We start from the raw sequence: 14,590 nt of genomic DNA on the forward strand, positions 1-14,590 counted from the left end.
AGTTTAATTCTGACACTTTGGCCCGCTTTCAGTTCCTGTAAAGGCCTGACAGAATGTCTCCTGTCGTAGAAGAAACGATAACCCTTTTTGGCCTCTTCATCCCTCCTAAGGACTTCGTCCCGAGGAACAGGGCCAGGCGGCTTGAAGACACCCACTGAGGGTAAAGTGGTGCGAATCTGGCGTCCTAGCATCAGCTGTGCCGGGCTAAACCCGGTGGCTTGAATGGGCGTCGCCCTGTATGACAAGAGGGCTAGGTACGGTTCAGATTGCTTTAGAATGAATTTTGTTGTTTGAACTGCCCTTTCAGCCATTCCGTTGGCCTGCGGATAATGTGGACTTGACGTGGAATGTACAAAATCATATTCCCTGCTGAAAGCACTGAACTCTGTAGAAGCGAACTGCATGCCATTATCACTCACCAGCTCCATTGGAATGCCCCAGCGGGCGAACAAGCTCTTCAGGCGAATGATAACGGCCTGACTTGTGATATCATTCAGGGGTGCTATTTCCAAATACCTGGAATAGTAGTCGATAACAACAAGAAACTTTTTCCCGTGCAGTTCGCACAAATCAGCAGCTATTTTCTGCCACGGCCCCGCAGGCAGCGGAGTAGACATTAAGGGCTCCCTTCTCTGAGTAGGCCGGCGTTCCCGGCAAAAGGCACATTTAGACACGTGATTTGCAATGTCGGAGCTGATCCCAGGCCACCACACAGCTGTAGCTGCTCTTTCTCTGCACTTTGTAATGCCTAAGTGGCCATCGTGAATCCTGTTTAACATCTCCTTCCTCATGCTGACAGGAATTACAATACGGTCTTGGAACAGCACCAACCCCTCCAGCTCCGTGAGCTGCGACCTCTCTGGCTGGTAAGCATTTAAAGACATCCAGGCTGCCCGGCTCTCGGGCCAGCCATCTCTTATGTACCTTATAACTTCTTGCAGATCTGTGTCCAAATATGTCTCTTTCTTTATCTCTTCCAGTTTCCTTGAAGAAATGGACTTAGAGGCCAGAACTGAATCAACATACACTTTTACATCCGACTCTGTGGAGGATTCTTCAGCAGCAGCCAGCGGGAGCCTGGACAGTGTATCTGCCACAACCAGCTGCTTCCCCGGCACATGCACTGCCTGAACATTGAACCTGAGTAGTCTCATTAAAAGTCTCTGGCATCTCAAGGGTGTTTTGTCGATGTCATAAGAATTGATAAGAGGGACTAGCGGTTTGTGGTCAGTTTCCAGACTAAATTTCTCCAAACCCACTAGATAACGCTGAAAGCGCTCACAGGCCCAAACTGCAGCCAGGCACTCTTTCTCAATTTGAGCGTATTTCGACTCCGCAGCCGTCAGTGTGCGGGAACAGTAGGCGATGGGCTGTAGTTTGTTGTCATTCAGCTGCAGGAGTGCAGCCCCCAACCCATAACTGCTTGCATCAGCACTAACCACAGTTTTTTTTGAAGGGTCGTAGAACCCCAGCACTGGGGCAGACCCCAGTAGGGACTTAGCATGCAGGAACGCTTTTTCTTGTGAGGGTCCCCAGACCCAGGCAACATCTTTCTTAAGCAACTCCGTGATAGGGTGCAAAACTGTAGATAAATCTGGAAGAAACTTGCCAACGTAATTTACTAGGCCCAATATCTGTCTCAGCTCATGTACATCAGAAGGGCTTTTCATCTGTTCGATAGCCCGAATTTTCTCGGGGTCCGGCTTGATGCCATCCCCGTTGATGATATGCCCAAAGTAGCATAATTCAGTTTTCCTAAAATGACATTTTTCTTTATTCAGCTTCAGCCCAGACTCTTTGATAGCCTGCAGCACACAACTCAAACGCTGATCATGCTCCTCCACTGTAGACCCATACACTAGAATGTCGTCCATGACGACTGCTGTGCCCACGTGGCCACTCAGGAGAGAACTCATTTCCCTCTGAAAGATCTCAGGAGCGGAGGATATCCCAAAGGGAAGTCTGCAGAAACAGAACCGACCTACCAGAGTGATAAAGGTAGTCAGTTTGCGGCACTTTGGATCCAGGGGGATCTGCCAAAAGCCGCTAGAAGCGTCTAATGTGGAAAAGAACTTCGCCCCAGCCAACTTCGGGGCTATATCTTCCAGTGTCGGCAGCACAAATCTCTCCCTCTTCACTGCCTCATTCAACCTTTTCAGGTCCACACAGATGCGCACCTTTCCGTTTTTCTTTGCAACTGGAACAATGGGGGCACACCAATCAGTTGCTTCAACAACCTCTTCAATAACCCCCATAGACTTCATGCGCATGAGCTCTTTCTCCACTTGAGGCATGAGCGGGAACGGAATTCTACGAGGAGTAGAAATACTGTACGGGACTGCGTCACTTTTAAGTGCTATACGGACAGGTTTGCAGCTCAGTAGGCCCAACTCGCCAAACATATCTTCAGAGATCTCATTCACTCTGGCCACGAGGCCCAAGTCACAGGCTGCTTTTCTGCTCAATAAACTGTTAACACACTGACCTCGGATCACATGCACCCACATGGTGAACTTCCTTTGTTTGTACTCACAGCTGGCAAGAAATTTCCCCACACAATCAATGCGGCCACCAGGACTATGAACATTTGTAGTAACCTTCGCCAGCTGGGGCTGTCGAGGCAGTCTCATAAATTCAGCAAAAGACATTACAGTGATATCAGCTCCTGTGTCAATCTTAAAATCAACATTGGCTCCCATTACAGTAAAGGTAACTTTCCAATCTTCCTCTGAGCTTGTCCGTTCCACAACAGACCCCACAAAAGACACTTCCTGACCCTCCTGGTCACTGTCCACCTGCATCTCCTTAATGTATTCAGTTTTACACACCACTTCAAAATGGCCTATTCTGTTACATTTTCTGCATCTTTTATCTCTGGCCGGGCATATAGCACTCTGATCATGAGCCCGGTAGCACCGTGTGCATCGGCCATGTTGCGCCCATCCACTTCTAGGCCTTTCCAGTACTTTAGATCTACCGCTCACACTGTGCCTTTCACTAGTAATTTTCCTAGACTGTTGCACTTCATCCACAATACTCTCAGACCTCAGATCAGCACTTTGCTTTTTCACCAGTTCACTCTGGCGGGCCATCCTAATAGCCCCGTCTAATGTTAAATCAGGCTCTAACTGCAGCTTCAGGGAGACTTCAGCATCTGCAATTCCAATAACTATTCTGTCTCTGATTTGCTCTTCTTTAGCAACACCAAACTCACAGAATTCAGCTAATTCATACAGGCTGCGCACAAATGACTCCACAGATTCTCCCACACGCTGATTACGTTTGTGAAAACAAGCTCTCTCATGAATCACATTTCTTTTGGGCACAAAGTGGGCACTGAGTTTATCCATAACTATATCAAAGTTAACTTCTTCCCCTTCTTGGAAAGTAAAAGCATTGAACACTGGCTCTACATCTTTCCCCATAGAGTATAAAAGAGAATTAACTTGTACTTCACCACTCTCCTTGTTCAGTTTGGATGCAATCCTGAAGCGCTGAAACCGCTGACGCCATGTGGGCCAAGCTGCAGGCTGAGAAAAGTCAAAAGGCTCAGGTGGGGTAAACTTTGACATCGTCATCATCAGAAACAGAAGCGTAGTCCAGAACTTCTGACACCATGTCATGAGATGCAGGACATATGCAGGACACAGCAATGATGGTACAACTCTATTTTATTACAGAGCATAGCAATACACATCCAGACAGGTTGATTGTACTAAACTAACTGCGACACAGACACCGGACCTAAGCCCCGCCCACATGCTAGTGACATCACATCCTGCTATCATCACAGTTAGCCTTACCTAACATAGAGAAATAACATACAAACAGGGTTAGCCTTACCTAACATAGAGAAATAACATACAAACAGGATTAGCCTTACCTTACATAGAGAAATAACATACAAACAGGGTTAGCCTTACCTTACCTAGAGAAATAACATACAAACAGGGTTAGCCTTACCTTACATAGAGAAATAACATACAAACAGGGTTAGCCTTACCTTACATAGAGAAATAACATACAAACAGGGTTAGCCTTACCTAACATAGAGAAATAACATACAAACAGGGTTAGCCTTACCTTACATAGAGAAATAACATACAAACAGGGTTAGCCTTACCTAACACTGAGAAATAACATACAAACAGGGTTAGCCTTACCTTACCTAGAGAAATAACATACAAACAGGGTTAGCCTTACCTTACCTAGAGAAATAACATACAAACAGGGTTAGCCTTACCTTACATAGAGAAATAACATACAAACAGGGTTAGCCTTACCTTACATAGAGAAATAACATACAAACAGGGTTAGCCTTACCTTACATAGAGAAATAACATACAAACAGGGTTAGCCTTACCTTACATAGAGAAATAACATACAAACAGGGTTATCCTTACCTTACATAGAGAAATAACATACAAACAGGGTTAGCCTTACCTAACACTGAGAAATAACATACAAACAGGGTTAGCCTTACCTAACAAAGAGAAATAACATACAAACAGGGTTAGCCTTACCTAACATAGAGAAATAACATACAAACAGGGTTAGCCTTACCTAACATAGAGAAATAACATACAAACAGGATTAGCCTTACCTTACATAGAGAAATAACATACAAACAGGGTTAGCCTTACCTAACACTGAGAAATAACATACAAACAGGGTTAGCCTTACCTTACATAGAGAAATAACATACAAACAGGGTTAGCCTTACCTTACCTAGAGAAATAACATACAAACAGGGTTAGCCTTACCTTACATAGAGAAATAACATACAAACAGGGTTAGCCTTACCTTACATAGAGAAATAACATACAAACAGGGTTAGCCTTACCTAACATAGAGAAATAACATACAAACAGGGTTAGCCTTACCTAACATAGAGAAATAACATACAAACAGGGTTAGCCTTACCTTACATAGAGAAATAACATACAAACAGGGTTAGCCTTACCTAACACTGAGAAATAACATACAAACAGGGTTAGCCTTACCTTACATAGAGAAATAACATACAAACAGGGTTAGCCTTACCTTACCTAGAGAAATAACATACAAACAGGGTTAGCCTTACCTTACATAGAGAAATAACATACAAACAGGGTTAGCCTTACCTTACATAGAGAAATAACATACAAACAGGGTTAGCCTTACCTTACATAGAGAAATAACATACAAACAGGGTTAGCCTTACCTTACATAGAGAAATAACATACAAACAGGGTTATCCTTACCTTACATAGAGAAATAACATACAAACAGGGTTAGCCTTACCTAACACTGAGAAATAACATACAAACAGGGTTAGCCTTACCTAACAAAGAGAAATAACATACAAACAGGGTTAGCCTTACCTAACATAGAGAAATAACATACAAACAGGGTTAGCCTTACCTAACATAGAGAAATAACATACAAACAGGGTTAGCCTTACCTTACATAGAGAAATAACATACAAACAGGGTTAGCCTTACCTAACACTGAGAAATAACATACAAACAGGGTTAGCCTTACCTTACCTAGAGAAATAACATACAAACAGGGTTAGCCTTACCTTACCTAGAGAAATAACATACAAACAGGGTTAGCCTTACCTAACATAGAGAAATAACATACAAACAGGGTTAGCCTTACCTTACATAGAGAAATAACATACAAACAGGGTTAGCCTTACCTTACCTAGAGAAATAACATACAAACAGGGTTAGCCTTACCTAACATAGAGAAATAACATACAAACAGGGTTAGCCTTACCTTACATAGAGAAATAACATACAAACAGGGTTAGCCTTACCTTACATAGAGAAATAACATACAAACAGGGTTAGCCTTACCTTACATAGAGAAATAACATACAAACAGGGTTAGCCTTACCTTACATAGAGAAATAACATACAAACAGGGTTAGTCTTACCTTACATAGAGAAATAACATACAAACAGGGTTAGCCTTACCTAACAGAGAAATAACATACAAACAGGGTTAGCCTTACCTAACATAGAGAAATAACATACAAACAGGGTTAGCCTTACCTTACATAGAGAAATAACATACAAACAGGGTTAGCCTTACCTTACATAGAGAAATAACATACAAACAGGGTTAGTCTTACCTAACAGAAAAATAACATACAAACAGGGTTAGCCTTACCTTACATAGATAAATAACATACAAACGGGGTTAGCCTTAACTAACAGAGAAATAACATACAAACAGGGTTATCCTTACCTTACATAGAGAAATAACATACAAACAGGGTTAGCCTTACCTAACAGAGAAATAACATACAAACAGGGTTAGCCCTACCTAACAGAGAAATAACATACAAACAGGGTTAGCCCTACCTTACATAGATAAATAACATACAAACGGGGTTAGCCTTAACTAACAGAGAAATAACATACAAACAGGGTTATCCTTATCTAACATAGAGAAATAACATACAAACAGGGTTAGCCTTACCTTACATAGAGAAATAACATACAAACAGGGTTAGCCTTACCTAACATAGAGAAATAACATACAAACAGGGTTAGCCTTACCTTACATATAGAAATAACATACAAACAGGGTTAGCCTTACCTAACATAGAGAAATAACATACAAACAGGGTTAGTCTTACCTAACAGAGAAATAACATACAAACAGGGTTATCCTTACCTTACATAGAGAAATAACATACAAACAGGGTTAGCATTACCTTACATAGAGAAATAACATACAAACAGGGTTAGTCTTACCTAACATAAAGAAATAACATACAAACAGGGTTAGCCTTACCTTATATAGAGAAATAACATACAAACTGGGTTAGCCTTACCTTACATAGAGAAATAACATACAAACAGGGTTAGCCTTACCTTACATAGATAAAAAACATACAAACAGGGTTATCCTTACCTTACATAGAGAAATAACATACAAACAGGGTTAGCCTTACCTTACATAGAGAAATAACATACAAACAGGGTTAGCCTTACCTTACATAGAGAAATAACATACAAACAGGGTTAGCCTTACCTAACATAGAGAAATAACATACAAACAGGGTTAGCCTTACCTTACATAGAGAAATAACATACAAACAGGGTTAGCCTTACCTAACATAGAGAAATAACATACAAACAGGGTTAGTCTTACCTTACATAGAGAAATAACATACAAACAGGGTTAGCCTTACCTTACATAGAGAAATAACATACAAACAGGGTTAGCCTTACCTAACATAGAGAAATAACATACAAACAGGGTTAGCCTTACCTTACATAGAGAAATAACATACAAACAGGGTTAGCCTTACCTAACACTGAGAAATAACATACAAACAGGGTTAGCCTTACCTTACATAGAGAAATAACATACAAACAGGGTTAGCCTTACCTAACACTGAGAAATAACATACAAACAGGGTTAGCCTTACCTAACATAGAGAAATAACATACAAACAGGGTTAGCCTTACCTTACATAGAGAAATAACATACAAACAGGGTTAGCCTTACCTAACACTGAGAAATAACATACAAACAGGGTTAGCCTTACCTTACATAGATAAATAACATACAAACAGGGTTAGCCTTACCTTACATAGATAAATAACATACAAACAGGGTTAGCATTACCTTACATAGAGAAATAACATACAAACAGGGTTAGTCTTACCTTACATACAGCTAGATTACGAGTTTTCAGCTATATAGGGAAATTAAAGACCACCACAAAAGCGGCGTTATTTCACCTCCCTATATTGCTGCTTTTACAAGTTTACAAAAAGCAGGCTTGTACGGGCCATATGGTGGCGTTGAGCTCCATACCGCACCCAAATACAAGCGCTGTGATTGTGCACGATTAACCCCTAATCTGCCATCCCCGACATTGCCGCCAGCTAAATAAATATTTTAAACCCTAATCTGCCGCTCCTGACATCGCCTCCACTATACTAAAGTTATTAACCACTATCCCCTACACCCCAACATCGCCCACACTATAATAAAGATATTAACTCCTATTCCACCGCTCCCCGACATAGCCACCACTAAATAGTTATTAACCCCTAAACCTCTGGCCTCCCACATCACTGCCACTAAATAAACCTATTAACCTCTAAACCGACAGCCCCCCACATCGCCAAAAACTAAATTAAACTATTAACCCCTAAACCTAACAACCCCCTAACTTTACATTAAAATTACAAGATCCCTATCTTAAAATAAATAAAAACTTACCTGGGAAATTAAAAAAAACTAAATTTAAACTATAAATTAAACTAACATTAAATAAATTAAATTACAAATTAAAAAACCTAACCCTACTAAAAAAAATTAAATCTACAATTACCAAAAATAAAAAATACTAAATTACAAAAAATAAAAAAATACTAAAGTACAAAAAATAACAAACACTAAATTACGAAAAATAACAAACAAAATTATTCATAATAAAAACAATTACACCTAATCTAATAGCCCTATAAAAACAAAAAAGCCCCCCCAAAATAAAACAAAAAACCCTAGCCTACAATAAACTACCAATAGCCCTTAAAAGGGCATTTTGAATGGCATTGCCCTAAAGAAATCACATCTTTTCCCTGTAAAAAAAATACAATGACCCCACCAACAGTAAAACCCATCACCCAACCAACCCCCCAAAATAAAAAATCTAACTCTAAAAAAAAACCTAAGCTACCCATTGCCCTGAAAAAAGGCATTTGTATGGGCATTGCCCTTAAAAAGGCATTCAGCTCTTTTTCATTGCCCTTAAAAGGGCATTTAGCTCTTTTAAGAAAGCCCAAAACCCTAATCTAAAAAAAAAAACACCCAAAAAAAGTTTACAAAAACCTAACACTAACCCCCGACGATCCACTTACAGTTTTTGAAGTCCGGACATCCAGGCGGCGAAGTCTTCATCCAGGTGGTGATGTCTTCATCCATCCATCCAGGCGGCGTCTTCTATGTTCATCCAGGCGGCATTCTTCTATCTTCATCCTGGCAGCGCGGAGCGGTTCCATCCTGAAGACATCCGGCGCGGAGCATCCTGTTTATACGGTCGCCGCCGTACACTGAATCTTGAATGGAAGGGAGCCTTTTCAAAATGGTGTTCCTTGAATTCCTATTGGCTGATTTGATTTTGGAAATTCAAATCAGCCAAAAGGATGAGAGCTACTGAAATCCTATTGGCTGCATTGCTATTTTAACGCTGAAATGGCCATTTTTTCAGCGTTAAAACACGAACGAAAAACTCGTAATCTAGGTGTATGAAAATAATTCATCCATTACAAGTAAGTCAAAATTGTAATTTACCCTTATCAAGGAGAGGTTATGCGGTTAAAACATAACTTTTATTTAAAAACATTAATTAAAATACGGGACAAATCTAAAGTTAAAAAAGAAGTTGTGTGTGATTCTAAATTATTAAAGGGATACTAAACTCATTTTTTTCTTTAATTATTCATATAGAGCATGCAATTTTAATCAACTTTACAATTTACTCCTATTATCATGTTTTCTTCGTTCTCTTGGAATCTTTATTTGAAAAAGCAGTAATGTAAGCTTACAAGACAACCCTTCTATAGTTCAGCACCTGGGTAGCATTTGCTGATTAGTGGCTACATTTTCAAATAAAGATACCAAGAGAATGAAGAAAAAGTACTAATAGGAGTAAATTAGAAAGTTGTTTAAATTGCATGCTCTGTGTGAATCATGAAAGAAAAATGTGGGTTCAGTATCCCTTTAATTGTGTGTTAACACACCCTTAATAAGGGTTAATTACAATTGTGACACTTGTAATGGATGAATAATTTCAGAGGGGTTTATGTTGAAATTGAGTTCTATTTTGTATACCCTTCTTTAAGTGTCTGACCTCTTTCTTTCAAAATCTGTAGATTGGTATGCAGCAACCCTTCCCCTAATAAAATTAATTAACGTCAGAAATTTTAAATCGCCATCTCTTTTGTATAAACTGAAAACTATGTTGAAGACAATAGACCAATGACAGGAAGGTCTAGTCTTTGGTAGCTGTTAGTCAGAGTCTAGATCAACAGTCAGATGCCAAGACACAAGCTAACAACAATTAAGTAACAGTATAGAGAATGATCAAAAAGACCAAGAGACATGAGGAAAGATGTTGCAAATAGATGAACCTGTTCCCATACTCAGTAATTTTTGATAAAATTGAGCCAGATATTCCATGGCAGCTAGCATGACTGATTATGACTAAAAAGCATGTCTGGACCTAAGGGAAATGTCTACTTTTCCAGAGAACTGTTCCTGGTGCTACAAAATGGGAAAGCAGGCTTCATAGGCTAACCTAGGATATTTTAGAAAATATAGCAGAAAAACTTCAAAACAATAGGCAGTTTTCCAAATTAAGTATATACAATACATAAAAAGTTCAGCATAATTCAGCCAGGCAATCTTTAGTACAGAACAGAACATGCTGCCCTGGCCTGGGGTAATCATCCTCTTCCCTCTCATCAACAAACACCCAACAAAATGATATGCTGAGACTGATCCAATTAATAAAGTGTAGCGGAGCTTGATTCAGAGCAGAAATATAAGGTCTGGTCTGTACCAACCTCAGGAATTCCCTCAAGAAAATAAAACAAAGTTGGGTCTATTTCCATCCTGTCCATTTAAATTGTGCAAAATGACATATTTGGTATATGTTCTAACTTGAGACCATTACAATTCAGAAGAAAAGCATTTTTCCCCAAGATTTTCTAATATTTGTTTTATGGACTACTTCCTCAGAAGATCCATCATCTTATGAAATGGGAACCCTCACTAAAAGAAAAATGTTTTTTGGTTTTCACATGATCTTTGGAATTACCTAATTCAACAGCCTTGGACTAATAACAATCTTTTTTTGTGCTCTTTCAAATAGCCTACCCTGTCTGTCTTTGAGCATTCTCACGCTAATAAACACAATTATTTCTTGGTTTAAAAGGTTACAAATGTAAAAACAAAACTGTTTTATTAGGTGAATTCTATTGGGGATTAGACACATTAAGTACATTAATACACTTTATAAGAACACTGGAGAAAAATTACATAGGAAATATTATATAGAAAAAAACATTCAAATGATCCCTAAAATAATGCAGAATCCATAAGGAAAATCTTAGTCAAACACTTTTAATAAATGCTTCATATAACACAACAATGGAGGAAAGTAAAAAACAAAACAATCTGAACTTTAACCTCCCTCTTCACCCTTCCTCTTTACACACCATTCATTTCCCTACCTACTTATCCCTAACTCTCTCACTAGATTTGATTTGGAAAACTCTGATAATGGGCCTGTGGAAAAGTCAAAATCTCTGCAGAGGTCACTGGAGGATATTAACAAAAGCAATGCACCCTCTTCTCCTACAAACACCCCATCTAGGATACGGAACCTTACAACCAGGTAAATACTCAAGCTTTGCCATTGCTATGAAGGTGTTAGGTCCTGAATCTCTTGATATCCAGATTCTACCATAAATAAACCAAATATATTCATAAATGTAACCAATCCCACAGGTGCTTTTATATGTGAACTTTCCCAGTCCTAAGGGAGCCTGGCCTTGGATCTCTAACATATTGTGTGCACTAAAGTTGTGATGCGCTGCAGCTCTCAAAAATGTAGTCATAGCAGTGTCAAATTCTGCAGATTCAATTCTAGAATCATTTTGTTCTGTGATCATGTAAGACTGGATATGAATGGTTCTATAATCTTCTATCCTGTCCTTAAGGTTTCTAGTTCTGTCCTTACAGATACATTTACAACAGGGCCACAATGAGAAATTCCCGATGTGCAAACCTGAAGGATGATGTACACGTATGCATCATGTGTCTGCGAGCAATCATGAACTATCAGGTACAGATGTATAAACAGCATATTCAGGCATTTAGCACAAATGCATAAGCCTCTAAACAGGGGGGATGCTCTAATAGTTGTCTCTGATGTCTCCCTGCAGTCAGGGTTCAGCATGGTTATGTCTCATCCCTCCTGTGTCAATCACATCACCCTGAGCCTCACCAACAATAACCCACGGTAAGTATCTGCACTGGGGTAATTATGGGCTATATCAGCAAATAGATGCTAATTCTAGCTCTGGTTTACTTCCTCACTTTCCCCACTGCTTCCTCCTCCATCTGTTTTACTTCCCTGTAACTCCCCTTCACTACATAACCCTTTCCTCTTCCCATATCATTCACTCCCTCATCACCTTGTATTTATCAGTGTCATCCCTTTTCTTCCTACTGCTTTATATATCTACCCCACACCTCTCTTCTCTTACCTCTTTATTCAATTTACTTTCTGCCCTTACTTTTACCATCTATCTCATACTATCCCCCAACATTACTTTCCCTCCCCCTCATCTTTGTACTCTCTCGTTTAACTGTTTACATTCTTTTCCTACATCAAACCCTTTCAGACCTGTTCTCCTCCTCTCTATCTCTTCCATTCTTCATACTAAACCTCAACTCTTCCCAATGTCAGCACAAAGGCCCTGGTTCTGGAGCTATTGGCTGCTGTGTGCCTAGTTCGGGGAGGACACGAGATCATACTATCTGCTTTCAACTATTTCAGGGAGGTGAGAAACAGACATATCAAAACACTTTCATTCTTATTCCTGCTTTATGCATACAAATAAAGGGCCACAAGAACTATCGTGTGTATAGGAAACACAAGTTGCAGTAGACAGAAGTTTTAATGATGTAAAGGTTCGATTTAATACAGCAGCACTGTGGTAAAAACTGTACAATGCTTGCTTAAAGGGCCTTTATAGTTGAAAAATGACATGCTCTAATTTGTAGTGGCGGATACAGGGGACATATATACACACACACATATATATACATTTATAAAAAAGGTAAAAACAAAGGCTATGTGATAGCAAAACTTCTAAAAATTCACCGGTACTTTGGGCATAGTAGAAGCACTGCTTGAGCAGCGGTGCAGCGTTGATGTTTCTGGAATCCCCCCCCCCCCCGACCTATTATAAGCAACTTGCTGTGTAAGCCAAACTGAACTTTGCTAAATTAGTTATTGGAGCTTACAGAGTGGTGCTTGGTTGATACAGCAGCTGAACGAACGATGAAAGGTCAAGAATGGTGAAGTTAGGGGACATCCTAATGGAAGTCTCCTACAGCCGGGGGAGTATCCTCTTTGCTCCGTTTGCTATAAATATTGTATGCTCTCTGTCTGTTTAGCTCAGTGGGATGATTTTGCTCTGATGGATGATAACTTTTGAGATTCGCTCAGATGATTAGGATGACTTTCTTTGCTGCTGCATCAATACGTCTTTTTGTGCGTCTTTTGCAGTTTCTAAGACACAGTTATTATTATCTATATGTGCACAATAATATTTCTAGCCGGGTCTATCCTTATTACTTATTAGGTGTTGTGGGGAAACCCCCTTATTTTAATGTCGGTATTAATACATTTTGGATATATATGTGGTACATGCAGTGTCCTTGGTATTTTAAATTTTTTTAAACTTTTTTTACTACCATATTATTATTAGCAGAGGGTGTGGCGACTATTCTTTTTTGTATTCCTCCTTATTGGGACCTTCTTTCTTTTTGTTTTGCTTTATATATAATTGTTACTAGTTAGACACTATGGGGCCAATTTATCAATGTCTGTCTGACATGATACACTGTAGCATATCATGTCCGACAGACATCGCTGAATGCATACAGCGTACTCTGTTGGCATTTATCATTGCACAAGCAGTTCACCAGAACTGCTTGTGCAATGCCGCCCCCTGCAGATTTGCGGCCAATCGGACGCTAGCAGGGGGTGTCAATCAGCCCGATCATATAGGATTGGGCAGATTGAAGACCGCAGCCTCAGAGGCAGCGGATCAGTTATGGAGCAGCGGTCTTTATTACTGCTGTTTCCAGCGAGCCTGAAGGAGCTTGATAATTCAGCCCCTATGTGGCTTTTTTGTTAATAATTACCCATGATTCTATATCATCTTAGTTTTTTGTTTTTACTCGCGGAGTAATCCAACGAGCAGCGCTATTTGCACAGCTGGGTCATGCGACTAGCGTTGGTGATTGGATCGACAGCAGTTTCCTCTCAGGTTAAATTATAGCATGTAATTTTCAGTTTATAATGGTCCTTTAATTTGCAAGAGGACATTTCATTTGAAGAATGATCTAGTAAGGGGTTAATAAACTAGAAGATCATTTCAATGAGAACTCAATCTAATATCTAATCTATACGAATGTGTCATGATAAAGATTCAATGATTGTAAAGTTATATTATTATGGTATAATCATTCAACTATATTCATTGATTTAATACTACACAGGAAGGAAGGAAGGAGTTAAAAAAAAGAGAAGGAAAAAAAAGAAATCATAAAGTTGGATATCAGCATTTTACAAAAGCATTATCATATTCTATAGCAAGAGGTGTGAAATAAAGTGAACAGATTTATTATTATATTAGATATTATTTAAAGAGGCATTGTACTTTATACTTGATGGCTTCTGATCTGGTCTGGAGTGAACTGTAAAGGTGTTAAATGATAAAAGAAACAGACATAAGTTGTGTAACATGTCCTAGCAATGTATTTATTAGGTTAAACA

The 14,590-nt window shown here is 39.3% G+C and overlaps 1 protein-coding gene across 3 annotated transcripts in view; it reads left to right on the forward strand.

The window, feature by feature from the left end:
• The window catches only part of FMNL1 (formin like 1), a 208,079-nt gene that overhangs the window by 85,265 nt on the left and 108,224 nt on the right, over nt 1–14,590 (forward strand). For all 3 annotated transcript variants that reach the window (XM_053699805.1, XM_053699807.1, XM_053699811.1), the window contains exons 6-9: nt 11,276–11,413; nt 11,761–11,863; nt 11,964–12,040; nt 12,491–12,584. In XM_053699805.1, coding sequence (XP_053555780.1) covers nt 11,276–11,413; nt 11,761–11,863; nt 11,964–12,040; nt 12,491–12,584 — 412 coding nt within the window. The remainder of the gene's footprint in view (nt 1–11,275; nt 11,414–11,760; nt 11,864–11,963; nt 12,041–12,490; nt 12,585–14,590) is intronic.

Source organism: Bombina bombina, chromosome 1 (assembly GCF_027579735.1).
Source record: "Bombina bombina isolate aBomBom1 chromosome 1, aBomBom1.pri, whole genome shotgun sequence".
Classification (NCBI taxonomy): domain Eukaryota; kingdom Metazoa; phylum Chordata; class Amphibia; order Anura; family Bombinatoridae; genus Bombina; species Bombina bombina.